The 14,489-nt window shown below is 48.2% G+C and overlaps 1 protein-coding gene across 1 annotated transcript in view; it reads right to left on the bottom strand.

Moving 5' to 3' along the window:
- Window positions 1–14,489, bottom strand: part of OTOA (otoancorin) — a 253,400-nt gene that overhangs the window by 7,757 nt on the left and 231,154 nt on the right. The window contains exons 21-22 of the mRNA XM_068247315.1: window positions 4,863–4,999; window positions 2,000–2,097 (exon numbers count right to left, since the gene is read on the bottom strand). Of these exons, the coding sequence (XP_068103416.1) occupies window positions 2,000–2,097; window positions 4,863–4,999 (235 nt within the window). The remainder of the gene's footprint in view (window positions 1–1,999; window positions 2,098–4,862; window positions 5,000–14,489) is intronic.

Below are 14,489 nucleotides of genomic sequence, written 5' to 3'. Positions count from 1 at the left end.
ACACTCCAAGAACATAGATCAGAAGGATCCACAGCCGCTACCGCTAGAGGCTAGTGCGATCCAAACAAGACAGACAGATGAGGTAGCCGGTAGCAACCGCTGCTCCAGCTTACACTCCAAGAACATAGATCATAAGGATCCACAGCCGCTACCGCTAGAGGCTAGTGCGATCCAAACAAGACAGAAAGATGAACAGAAGGGGCTACCAGTAGCAACCGCTGCTCTGGTTAGCATCCCAGACAGACAGAACGATTTCCTGACAACCACCGTTGGCGACAGGACAATCGCAGCAGAGAGGCAATACAGACAAAACAGATAGCAACCTAACTGCACTAGGGAAGCTGCCTAGTGCAGTCCCAAGAATTACTCTAAGATAACTTTAACAAGCAATAGCACGGCTGACACTCTAGGAGTGTTTCAACAAACCATGAAGGATGACCAGCAAAGGACTCTGGGAAAACATGGCTTTTATACTGCCAGCCTACAAAGGAGGCAGCTAGGTGATTTGCATAACCAATGTATGCAAATTCCTCAGCAGCAGAGCAGATCAGAAACTTGCAAAGGAAAGACAGGTCTCTCTTCCAGAGACCTGCAGCCCACAGACTAGAGGAATGGTCAAACAGCTGTCTGCCTGTGCAGCCAGCTGAGTGGATCATTACACTATGATACTCATGTAAAATAAATATAAATGGATGATCCAGAGGCTTCCCGGTTCCTACAGCCTACCGATCCAGCACATGGGCCCTCTCAGAAGCGTAGCTAGACTTAATAGGGCTCCCCTGCAAAAAATGATAGCATGGGGCCCCCTTTGTCCCTGAAACCCTATGCAGGTCACGTTATTGGGAGCCAGTATATAGCAGCAGAGAGTGTTCTGCTGTGAAGCAGTGTCTGGAAGCAGGAAAAAAATTACACATGCTCCCGCTACTCTGCATGGCAGCAGGAGGTGGCAGGGACAGTTTTTGTGAGCTAAAGGTGTTTTTTTTTACACTAACTGGCTGCACTTGATGTTGGGGAGAGGGAGGAGGGCCCCCAAAGCCTCCGGGCCCCAAAGCCTCCGGGCCCCCCTGCAATGGCAGGGGTCACAGGGGTGATTGCTACGACCATGGTCCCTCTATACCTATTTGAGGATCTAGGACAGGACAGCCGGCCCCACATCTGTATATTATCCTGAGTGCGCTCTTTTCACTCATGTCCTAGTGCCTCATTTCTACCGCTTCAGAGAGGCTTGAGAGCACCACCACCATACACTCAAACATAGCAACCAGATCGCGCCTCCTGGGACTCTCAATAGTCAAATGCCTCCTTCGATCTAATACCTATTTAACTCAGCATGAGTCGGAGAGGTTTATTCTGGGTGCGTGCATCTGATGAAAAGCGCCTCCTGACCTTACCTGTCCATGCCCACTAGAATGAAGGGATTGTGCACAGAGGAAAAAAAGCAGTGCGTGAGCGGTTTCATTCTACTGAGCATGCGCAGACCTTACTACTGTGTGCCCAGTCCAGATGTGCTTGTCCGAAGACCAGGAGTGTGTCTAAAAGATGAAGAGGGGCCCATCGCTGGAACTGTGGACTCAGAGATGGATTAACATGTAATGGAGCCCTAGGCAAGGTAGTAGATTTGGGGCCCCCTTGTAGTCCTTTTGGTAAGCTGAAGTGAAGAGAGGTCAAAGAATGTGGCAGGCAGGCCCCTTGATACCCACTTAGCTCCAAGCAGCTGCCTAGGTTGCCTGGTGAATGATCCTGTTCTGTGTGGGCTTGGCGGTGAATGATCCTGTTCTGTGTGGGCTTGGCGAGGATGGAGGAACTAAGGTAAGTATCTAACTTTTTACTTTTTAATCGCTTCAGGTGTACTTTAAGGGTTGAGTAATTGGTTACTACCTGCTTGGTAGCCTCATCTGGGCAGAGACATAAAACTGTAAGGCCCTCTGTGAGACAGTTAGTGATATGAACTATATAAATGTGTAGTAGTAATATATAATCTGTTTTACAAAAATGTTACCTTAAATATGTGCCCCGGTATGAGTGGAATGGCTGCAGGTTGGATGTAAGGCATGAATTCCGGATCTATGGCCTCAAAATCTTCTTGGCTGAATCCAGCTTTAAATCACCAATAAAATACAAACTCGTGTTAGTGTCACTGTTTTTCTATGCGTAAAAATGGTAGCTTTAAAGAAATCACAAATTATATAATTATTGCAGTAACTGAATGAAAGGTTAAACAGAGGTAAAACAAGCAAATCTGCACTTACCTGGGGCTTCCTCCAGCTCCCCGTAGTCTGCGAGGCCCCCCTGGTGTCCTCTGGGTCCCCTCCGTGGTCCTGAAGCCGGTAACTGTGTGACTGTGGCACCCGGCGTGTCATCCCGCCCAATGCTGTAAGGGTCCTGTGCATGCACGGTACTTGAAAGACTGAAGCTCGCATGTGCAGGACCCTTACGGTGATGGGCGAGATAAGGCATCAGGTGCCTGGATGCTGAAGTTGTCAGGTTTACGGAGCTGCCAGCGGGACCACGGAGGGGACCCAGAGGAAACCGACAAACCTTGTGGGCTCCGGGGGGCTGAAGGAAGCCCAAGGTAAGTCCAGATTTGTTTGTTTTACCTCTGTTCAGGGTCCCTTTAACCTTTCATTCAGTTACTGCAATTATTATATAATTTTTTTTGACACTGCTCAGGGTCCCTTTAAATGATCAAATGCTCTTAAAGGCCAACTCCAGTTTTAGTTAAAATTTAATAAGCAGGTTGCAGAGGTGGGCTTCTACTGCTTGTGTCTGCATCATCGAGAGTGCAGTCTGAAGCTCTGGACATCTGTGATGCGGGAAATGGCTATAGAAGAGCCTTCTGGCCGGGCAGTGGCGCAACTATAGCTCCCACTGCAGTGGCGGGGGTCGGAGCCGGGAGGGGGCCTGGTCCTGGTCATTATTATGCAGAGCAGGCAGCGCAGCAGAAGTGTTATTATACATTATTTGCTACCAGGGCACGTGCCTCCTCCATTCACTTTGGTTACCAGTAATTGTTTAAGTGCGTGCATCCAGCAAATCACCATGCAGGGACTGAAGCTGCATGGTGATCGGCTGGCTGCACACAGTGCACGGCACAATCCAGAAGTGAGTGGAGGAGATGCGTGCAATGGGAGCAGGTTATGTATAATAACGCGTCTGCTGCGCTGCCTGCTCTGCATAATAATGAACAGGACTGCCTCTAGGGCCCCTCCCAGCTCTGGGCCCGCCCCACAATGATGGAGGGGGCGGGGCCTGCTGACAGATCTCTGTGTGTGTGTGGGGGAGGGCCTGGTCCAGATTAGTTGTTCCCTTGTGTCCAGGTAGGGTTGCTTCATGTGCGCATCTGCAGGACAGGCTTGTGGTGTCATGTTTAGCCAATGCTAAAAGCTTTCCTGCTCCCATACAGCATTTTGTCATAGCGTCACATTTTGAGGCTTTTAAGGTGGCCACACACGATACAATAAAATGATCCAATTTTACCAATTGGTTGTCCCTAAAAATTGAAAGCTTTTTTTTAAACTCAAGCAACAAAACCGATCAGATTTCCCATTTTTCTTATATATAAGTCGATTGGGAGTGGTTGCTTTTTTTCTGATCAATGTTTATGAAAAATTGAATGGGGTAGGGTCAGAGCTGGGACAAGGTCCTCCAGCACCCAAGGCTGAGACACCAAAGTGCGCCCCTCCATCCCTCCCACCTCAGCTGTCACACACTGATTGCTATTAGACTAAGAGGGCCACAGGGCCCACAACCTCCCCAACACCTTAATCTCTAGTTATCTGGCTTGCAGGCACTGCTATGTATCCCTTTTCTTATTTCTTTCTGCTTCATACACAATTAGGAATGACAGCTGAATGAATTGTGCGCCCCCTCCTACACTGCGCCCTGAGGCTGGAGCCTCTCCAGCCTATGCCTTGGCCCGGCCCTGGGTAGGGTAGATTGGCAATTTCTTAATATATACACTCAAGCAATTTTTTCAGAGTTTTCAATCATTTTTTTCATAATTGGGGAAAACACGTTTGGTACATTGGTTCGATTTTTAAAATATTACAATCAATTAGAAAAAGTGATTGTAATCCTTGAATTGAAAGGAAATGTGAAAACATTGTATGGTGTGTGGCCCCCTTAAGGAGGCCACGGAAGCGCTGAACATAGCTGATTCTAGATGCAACATGTAGCATCCAGGAGGAGTCAAAGCAACAGGATTCTATCATGGAGTTTACACAAAGGACAAAAAAAGCTTTAACTGTTGCTTAAAAAAAATTCTTCCATTCATTTGAATGGACAGCACTTGATTACTTTTGAACAATGAAATCCTCAACCACCGCATTAGACACCCATGTGAACCAGCCCTAAGGCATTTGTGCCCCAAGTTTACTGTTTTTCAATAAATATAGTTTTAATTTCCAATAAATAATAAAGAGGTAGAAGAATATTAACTTGAGGTACTGAGCTCTCTACAGCACACACATACCTCCCAACTTTTTAGGATGAGAAAAAGGGACACTTAAGCCACACCCCTGGCCATGCCCTCACCACGCCTCTAGTCACACATACCGTAAAAATGTCATAAGAAAAATATGTTGTTTTATAATTCAAACCACACTGGTCCTTTCTATCCTGGTTAATTTTCCTTCATAGTAACATCTTAAAATTAGTAATATATCAATTAAAAGGATGGGAATAAAGTTTAGAGTCAATCAAACACACTTTTAGTATAGAAATATATATATTTATATAGAAAGGGGGACAAAGTCCTGAAAGAGGGACAAATGAGGGTGAAAGAGGGACAGAGGGACAGGGCTCCCAAAAAGGGACTGTCCCTCCGAAAAAGGGACAGTTGGGAGCTATGCACACATCATTACCTGCAATGTAGCCAATATCATTAAAAACAAAATGGCTCCACGTTTCCATCTTCCCAAAGATCATCTCAGTCTGTTTTTTGAATACTTGCAGAATCTCTGGGCTGCAGGGTAGTGATCCAAGCCTTGAAATAACAGATCTGAAAGAGAGACAAATCATGAGTGTTTGGGCCTGACTTACTGAGACATCTCCAGAGATCTGTCATATCATAAGTTGACATTGTCAATGAGATATTCATAATTTACAGCATGCATACCATTTTCATGGAAAGTATAAAAAACTAAATAAAAATATATGAATAGGACATGCCATTCAGGCCAGGTTCACATTTGTGAAAAAGGGTATTGTTTTGTTTTGCCGCAATGCGAAATGACACATGAAAACGCAAGTAATGCTTTCCTAAGGGGCCGCTGCATTTTCTACATAGCATTTAAAAAAATGTACAACCTGCACTTTTTTCGCATAACGCATGTGATTTCTCATTCACAATCACTGGTTACTGGTAAAAATGCCTCTGTTCATTCGCAGACAAAATGTATGTATTGTGCTGCAAACAAAGCGGGAGGTTTTGGCGCCTCATAGCGGCAATGTTATGCTGCGCGGGGCTTGTAAAGATAATTCAGAGCTCTGGTGGTTGCCGGACCCCGAATTACATCTCCCTCCGAGTTGCGACAACTTGGAGGGGGAATAGTAATTTGCGCCGCCTCAGTGTTTTGCAGCAGCAGGGAGAGCCGTCATTATACTCTCTCGGGGGCCCAACTCAGCATGCAACACATTAGCAAGGAGTGCTGTTGATAAAAGAGCTGCCCATAATATAAACACAATTTACCCAGGGATACACCATATCACACTCTCCGAGCTGAACGGCGCGCCTTTACTTACGCACATCTGTGCTTCCTAGGAGATAAACTGTGACTGTTACAGGGGTCCCTATATTCCCCTATCTTGCTGCCAGAGCATACCACGCCTATCATGCCGCACCACCATGCATCATGACGTGTCACACACGGAGAGGTGTCCTACTTCGCTATAAATAACTAATAGTGATCATCCCGGGGCTAGTGGGGAACAATTCTGTATAAAAGTACAACAATACAGTACATGTATCTATATATATAATAGGCTAAGTGCCTCAACCTTCAAGCAAGAAGAAGTAGCGCCCTGCCCCCAGGGCTGGTCCAAGCAAGAAGGGGCCGGTCCAAGCAAGAAGAAGAAGTAGCGCCCTGCCCCCAGGGCTGGTCCAAGCAAGAAGAAGGGGCTGGTCCAAGCAAGAAGAAGAAGTAGTGCCCTGCCCCCAGGGGCGGGCCTACACTTGCCGCTGACCTGGAGGGGGTAGCAGGCAGGAAGGGGGTATTGGGCAAAGTGGCGGGGAGGGGGGTCGGACCCCCCCTCCCTCATCTGGGTCCCCCATCTGCGCTCCCCCTCTAGCTTAAGTTCAGCAGCAGCAGCCGCCGCTATTAGTAAGAGGCAGTAGGCGGGGATGACTCTCCTCTTCCGCGTTCCAGCGTGCGTTCCACTGTCGTCACTTCCTGCAATGCCGTCCACTTACAATACAGTGGGTGGCATTGCAGGAAGTGACGATAGTGGAACGCACGCTGGAATGCGGAAGAGGTGAGTCATCCCCGCCCGCTGCCTCTTACTAATAGCGGCAGCGGCTGCTGCTTAGCTTAAGCTGGAGGGGGAGCGCAGATGCTGGAGGGGGAGCGCCGCTGTGCCAATACCCCCTTCCTGCCCGCTACCCTCTTATGCGGCGTATGCTACGCCGCGGGTCCGCTAGTACAGTTTTATACTTCCATGGCTATGAATTTTGCTTTGGCATTTGTGGCTCTGTTTAATTGTTTTCCATTGAATAATGTATGCCTAGCTTTAGTACATTGAGCCCTAAGGCAGGGTTCACATTTGGAGGGATCGCACACGGTTTACCTGCATGCAAGTTGATCGCATGGGCTGGTTCACATTTAATGTGGATCCTGCATGTTGGAGAAAAAAATGTTTCATGCAGCATAATATCCCCCTCCAAATTGCTTTATTATATGTACAAGGTATTCTAATTTTGCACACGGTTACTTAAGAGGCTGTTCACACTTGTCCTTGCAGAAAAACCATGCAATTTTCTGCAAGCATGATTCTGTGTTTGCGATTTTGTTTTCTTATTTGAACAAACATTCGATAACATCTTTGAATTTTTTTATATTTGTTTGAATGCTAAAGTTTGCATTGAAATTTTTCCAATTTATCATGGAAATATATCTAATTGCTTCAAAATCAAATGAAGATTTCTGTCCGAAAATTCACACAAAATCAGAAATGCAATGTGGTGCCATTGAAATACATTACATGTACAACAAACGCATTTCCACAGATTCGCAAAACTAACACAATTTTTATTAAGTGTGAACCCTGCCTTACACAAATGTGAAATAGCCAAATATACCAGTTCAGCCATATTTTTTGAATTTCGCATGTTACATAACTTATACGGGTATATTGTGAGGTGCTGGAGAATGGCTAGAATAATATTGTACACGCAAGATCTTGTTTTGCATGAACACACAGTGCTCTTTTTAAAAAGTCACTGAGATTTAGTACCATTGTGATTTACTAATATTTGGTATCTACGTATTTCTGGTAGCCTACAGAGAATGACATCCACGGAGATTTAGTAGCTTACAGAGATCCACTGAGATTTGGTAGTCTACAGAGATCCACTGAGATCTAGAAGCCTCCAGAGAATGAGAGCCACTAAGATCTAGTAGTCTACAGAGATGTAATGAGATTTGGTACCCTACAGAAACTCACTGAGATTTAGACCTCTAGAACCTAGGTTCTCAACGTGTGGTATGCGTACCCCAGGGGGTATTTCTGATGGCTACAGGGGGTACTCGGGCTTAACCTCCCTGGCGGTAAGCCCGACACAGTGTCGGGCTAGCTGCCGCAGGGAATCACATGGCCCTGGGAGGATTTTTTTTTATAAAAATGGTTTTATTTGGTTGAGCTAGCACTTGGCTAGCTAATAGTGTTGGGCGAACACCTGGATGTTCGGGTTCGCGAACGTTCGCCGAACATGGCCGCGATGTTCGGGTGTTCGCGCCGAACTCCGAACTTAATGGAAGTCAATGGGGACCCGAACTTTCGTGCTTTGTAAAGCTTCCTTACATGCTACATACCCCAAATTTGCAGGGCATGTGCACCTTCGGAGTGGGTACAAGAGGAAAAAAAATATTTGAAAAAGAGCTTATAGTTTTTGAGAAAATTGATTGTAAAGTTTCAAAGGAAAAAATGTCTTTTAAATGCGGAAAATGTCATTTTTCTTTGCACAGGTAACATGCTTTTTGTCGCCATGCAGTAATAAATGTAATACAGATAAGAGGTTCCAGGAAAAGGGACCGGTAACGCTAACTCAGCAGCAGCACACGTGATGGAACAGGAGGAGGGCGGCGCAGGAGGAGAAGGCCACGCTTTGAGACACAACAACCCAGGCCTTGCATGAGGACAAGAAGCGTGCGGATAGCAATGCATTTTGCCGCCATGCAGTCATAAATGTAATACAGATAAGAGGTTCCAGGAAAAGGGACCGGCAACGCTAACCCAGCAGCAGCACACGTGATGGAACAGGAGGAGGCGCAGGAGGAGAAGGCCACGCTTTGAGACACAACAACCCAGGCCTTGCATGAGGACAAGAAGCGTGAGGATAGCAATGCATTTTGCCGCCATGCAGTCATAAATGTAATACAGATGAGAGGTTCAATAAACAGGGACCGGAAACGCTAACCCATCACAGATGTTCACTGTTCATGTTACTTGGTTGGGGACCGGGAGTGTTGCGTAGTTGTTTCCAATCCAGGATTGATTCATTTTAATTTGAGTCAGACGGTCTGCATTTTCTGTGGAGAGGCGGATACGCCGATCTGTGACGATGCCTCCGGCAGCACTGAAACAGCGTTCCGACATAACGCTGGCTGCCGGGCAAGCCAGCACCTCTATTGCGTACATTGCCAGTTCGTGCCAGGTGTGTAGCTTAGAGACCCAATAGTTGAAGGGTGCAGATGGATTGTTCAACACGGCTACGCCATCTGACATGTAGTCCTTGACCATCTTCTGCAGGCGAGCGGTGTTGTAGGTGGAACTGGGCGATTGCTGTTCTGTGGGCTGCTGCATGGGTGTCATAAAATTTTGCCACTCCAAGGACACTGCCGATACCATTCCCTTGTGGGCACTAGCTGCAGCTTGCGTTCTTTGTTCCCCTCCTCGTCCTGGGTTTGCGGAAGTCAGTCTGTCGGCGTGGAACTGGCTAGAGGAGGAGGATGTCAATCTCCTCTCTAATGTCTCCACAAGGGCCTGCTGGTATTCTTCCATTTTGACCTGTCTGAAAGTTTCTCCAATGAGTTTGGGAACATTGTCTTTGTACCGTGGATCCAGAAGGGTATAAACCCAGTAATCCACGTCGTCCAGAATTCGAACAACGCGCGGGTCGCGTTCGATGCAGTCTAGCATGAATTGAGCCATGTCTGCCACAGTCCTAACAGAATCCTCATCATGTTCTTCTGAGCTTGACGCACCCTCATCATCATCACCAGCATCACGCCGTCGCCCACCTTCTTCCTCGTCTTCTTCTGCTGTCCATTCCCGCTGAATCATGGAAGTCCAACGTGCACCGCTCTGTCCCTCGGCAGTGGGGGCGTCCAAGTCCTGCTCCAACTCCAGCTGTTCCTCGTCCTCTTCTTCAGCATAGCTGCCGGGAGGACCAGCGTTTCCTGAGGCAGATTGCCTGATGTTGGTATCATCATCACGCTGATCGTTGTCCTCTTGAGATTCCCCCACTTGCATCATCCTGACTGCAGCTTCCTTGATCTGCAGCATTGATTTTTTCAGCAAACACAGCAGTGGTATCGTAATGCTGAGTGAAGAGTGGTCACCGCTCACAAGCAACGTGGATTGCTCAAAATTTTGGAGGACTTGGCAGAGGTCCAACATGGTGGCCCAATCAGATCCACAGAAGCTTGGTAGCTGTCCGGATGTGCCTCGGTACTGCGCCGTCATGTACTGGACCACTGCACTCTTCTGCTCGCAAAAGCGTGCTAGCATGTGCAGCGTCGAATTCCAGCGCGTGGGTACGTCACACACCAAGCGATGGTTCGGTAGGTTGAACCGCTCCTGCATCTTGGTGAGTCCCTCCGAAGCGGTACTGGACTTTCGGAAATATTTGGCCACTCGTCGCACCTTCAGCAGAAGATCTGCCACGCCTGGGTATGTCCTCAGGAACCGCTGAACAACTAGGTTCATAACGTGTGCCAGGCAAGGGATGTGTCTCAGCTTAGCCAACTTTAAAGCGCGAATGAGATTGCTCCCATTGTCACACACAACCATGCCTGGTTTCAGGTCCAGCGGTGCCAGCCACAAATCGGTCTGTTCCTTGATTCCCTTCCAAATTTCTTCACCTGTGTGCTGCTTATCTCCAAGGCAGATCAGCTTCAGTAAGGCTTGCTGACGCATGGCAACAGCTGTTCTGCACTGCTTCCACGACCCTATTGCTGGGTTACCGATGCCGGATGAGGTACCGCTTTGAGAGGCGTTGGAGGAGAAGGAGTCAGAGTCGAGGTAGGTGCTGCTGTTATCTCTGAGGGACGCCGGTCCAGCAGTTTGCGGCGTGGGCAACACCCGCGCCGTAGCCGGTGAGGAGTCGCTGCCAGGCTCCACAAGGTTCACCTAGTGCGCCGTCATGGAGATGTATCGACCCTGGCCAAAGGCACTCGTCCAGGTGTCTGTGGTGAGGTGAACCTTGCAGGCAACGGCATTTTTCAAGCTTCTGGTTATTTTGCTAACCACGTGCTCATGCAACGCTGGCACTGTAGACCGCGCAAAATAGTATCGGGCTGGGAACCACGTAACGTGGGATGGCCAGCGCCATCATGCGCTTGAAGCTGTTTGTCTCCACCACGCGATATGGCAGCATTTCGCAGGCCACAAATTTGGCTATGCTGGCTGTTAGTGCCACGGCCCGGGGGTCATTTGCTGGCTATTTTCTCTTGCGCTCTAACATCTCCAGGACAGACAACTGAACCGTAGGATCGCACACCGAAGGACAGTTGGTGGTTGTTGTCATGGTCGTTGAAGACTGGGAAACGTCAATAGGACTGTTGCGGAAACTGACATCGTCGTCTACTACGGACGTTTGTGTACCACGTAATGGCTGGGCTGCTGCTGAGGAGGGTCTGGTGACAACGGAGGCAGTGTTGCTGGGGGCTGGAAGCGAGCCGCTACCCTGGCCTTGCGTGTTTGACCACAGAGTGCTATGTTTGGCTACCATGTGGCGGCGCATGCTGGTGGTGGAGAGGTTGTTGATATTTTTCCCCCTGCTCAGTCGGGTCCTGCACACCTTGCAAATCACCATGGTAACATCCTCCCTACAGTCGTCGAAGAAAGCCCATACTTTTGAGCTCCTGCTTTGCTGGCGAGTTTCTTTCGTGCCTCTTTGGCGTCTCACTTCTACGGCTATGCCTGTTGTGTCCGAAATACCCCGCCCCCGCCTACTTTGTGGCACACGGCGAACTCTTGCAGCAGTGGGTTCTGCAGCAGACTCATCTGTACTGCTGCTATCCCGACAGCGAGGTTGTACTCGATAATCCGGGTCTGTGTCCACATCGTCCAAAACCTCCTCTTCCATCTCCTCATCTGTGACTGTGTGTGTGTGTGCAGTGGACTAGAGCTCCCCAGAACACCCTCTGCGCACCTCACTCCCATGTCTTCAAGATGTTCTTGGTGGACCTCCTGCAATTCCAATTCCTGCGCACATTGCTCAGGGATTTGGGTGTCTTCGTCCTCGCCTTGCATTTCACTGCGTGGTGCATTTACCTCGCACAATGGTTGTGAATCCGGGCACAACATTTCTGGCTGTTCCATTGTTTGTGGGGGTAGGAGTGGGAATAGCTCCCCTGAAGAGGCCATTGTGTCCGGAAATAGTTGTTCGGACTGGTTATTTGGCCATTGTGTGCATGGTGTAGCTGCTGGTTGTGTCACCGTTGTGCCCACTGGCTCCTTGTAACTGGCAGAGGACCTCGTGCGTGACAACAAGGATGTGCTGGTGCTGCTGCTGCTTAACCCGCTTCTGGACGCTTGAGAGGTCATCCAATTCATTATCCGTTCCTGCTCTTGTGGATAAGTGAGGGTTGTTTGTCTGGCACACATGGGTGGTATTGAGTGGGTTTCCTTAGGTGCTCCACTGCGGCCTCTACGTGAACCGTCAGGGGAAACACCTCTTCCCTTGCCCCTCCCTCTTTCACTGGATTTCTTCATTATGGTTGTACTACTGATCCCAGCAGTACACGCACACTGACTGGCAGTACAGTGGCAATAGACAATGCTATATAGTATGTTATAAACTGGTGATGGACGGAAGTACTACTGATCCCAGCAGTACAGTGGCAATAGAAGACAATGCTATATACTATGTTATACACTAGTGATGGACGGAAGTACTACTGATCCCAGCAGTACAAGCTGACTGGCAGTACAGTGGCAATAGAAGACAATGCTATATACTATGTTATACACTGGTGATGGACGGAAGTACTACTGATCCCAGCAGTACAAGCTGACTGGCAGTACAGTGGCAATAGAAGACAATGCTATATACTATGTTATACACTGGTGATGGACGGAAGTACTACTGATTCCAGCAGTACAGTGGCAATAGAAGACAGTGCTATATACTATGTTATACACTGGTGATGGACGGAAGTACTACTGATCCCAGCAGTACAGTGGCAATAGAAGACAGTGCTATATACTATATTATACACTGGTGATGGACGGAAGTACTACTGATCCCAGCAGTACAGTGGCAATAGAAGACAATGCTATATAGTATGTTATACACTGGTGATGGACGGAAGTACTACTGATCCCAGCAGTACAAGCTGACTGGCAGTACAGTGGCAATAGAAGACAATGCTATATACTATGTTATACACTGGTGATGGACGGAAGTACTACTGATTCCAGCAGTACAGTGGCAAGAGAAGACAGTGCTATATACTATGTTATACACTGGTGATGGACGGAAGTACTACTGATCCCAGCAGTATAGTGGCAATAGAAGACAGTGCTATATACTATATTATACACTGGTGATGGACGGAAGTACTACTGATCCCAGCAGTACAGTGGCAATAGAAGACAATGCTATATAGTATGTTATACACTGGTGATGGACGGAAGTACTACTGATCCCAGCAGTACAAGCTGACTGGCAGTACAGTGGCAATAGAAGACAATGCTATATACTATGTTATACACTGGTGATGGACGGAAGTACTACTGATCCCAGCAGTACAGTGGCAATAGAAGACAGTGCTATATACTATGTTATACACTGGTGATGGACGGAAGTACTACTGATTCCAGCAGTACAGTGGCAATAGAAGACAATGCTATATACTATATTATACACTGGTGATGGACGGAAGTACTACTGATCCCAGCAGTACAAGCTAGCTGACTGGCAGTACAGTGGCAATAGAAGACAATGCTATATACTATGTTATACACTGGTGATGGACGGAAGAACTACTGATCCCAGCAGTACAGTGGCAATAGAAGACAGTGCTATATACTATATTATACACTGGTGATGGACGGATGTACTACTGATCCCAGCAGTACACGCTGACCGGCAGTACAGTGGCAATAGAAGACAATGCTATATACTATGCTATATACTGGTGATGGACGGAAGTACTACTGATCCCAGCAGTAAACGCACGCTGAGCTGACTGGCACTACAGTGCAGTGGCAAATATAGTATAGGAGGCTGGGGGGCCCTGGCTAGCCTAGCTGGTGAGAGAGAGTCTAACCTGCCTGCCTACCCAAAGCTAAACCCAAACGCAAGCGGCGGAGAAATGACGCGGTTCGGGTATTTATTTACCCGAACCACGTGACCCGCTCGGCCAATCGCATCGCGAGCCGCGTGTTCGTGCCCGAACCACGTGACCCGCTCGGCCAATCACAGCGCGAACCAAACGTTCGGGGAACGTTCGGCCATCCGCTGTCAGGCCGAACATACGTTCGACCGCATGGTCGAACACATGGCCGAACACCACGAGGTGTCCGGCGAAGCCCGAATCGAACTCGAACAGCCCGAAATCCGGGCGAACACGAACAGTGGCGAACACTGTTCGCCCAACACTACTAGCTAACCATGTGGCCCAAGTTCTTCCGGTCCCCTCCGATCGCCCCCGATTGCCGCCGGTATACGTACCCTCCAGGGATCCCGTGATGGCGCAGCCTCCCAATCAACACCCGGCTTGAGGATCGAAACTGCGCATGACAATATGACGTCGATAACGTCATGACGTCATGTCCGATCGTCGTCATAGAGATGAGTGAAGCCAATTGAGAAGCCGCGGCTCTCGCGGGATCGCGGATGGGTGAGGGTTGCCGGCGGTGATCGGGGGGGGGGGGGGGGGGGTCAGACTGGTGCCGGGGGACTTGGGGGCCACAGTTAGCTAGCCTAGTGCTAGCTAACATTAAAAAATCACTTTTAATTAAAAAAAATTAACAAATTTGGGGTTTAAGAAAATTATAAATCTTACTTAAACACCGAATTACTATTTTAGCTAATTAAAACCAAT

This window comes from Hyperolius riggenbachi, chromosome 7 (assembly GCF_040937935.1).
Source record: "Hyperolius riggenbachi isolate aHypRig1 chromosome 7, aHypRig1.pri, whole genome shotgun sequence".
Classification (NCBI taxonomy): domain Eukaryota; kingdom Metazoa; phylum Chordata; class Amphibia; order Anura; family Hyperoliidae; genus Hyperolius; species Hyperolius riggenbachi.
This window is presented reverse-complemented; position numbering and strand designations above follow the sequence as displayed.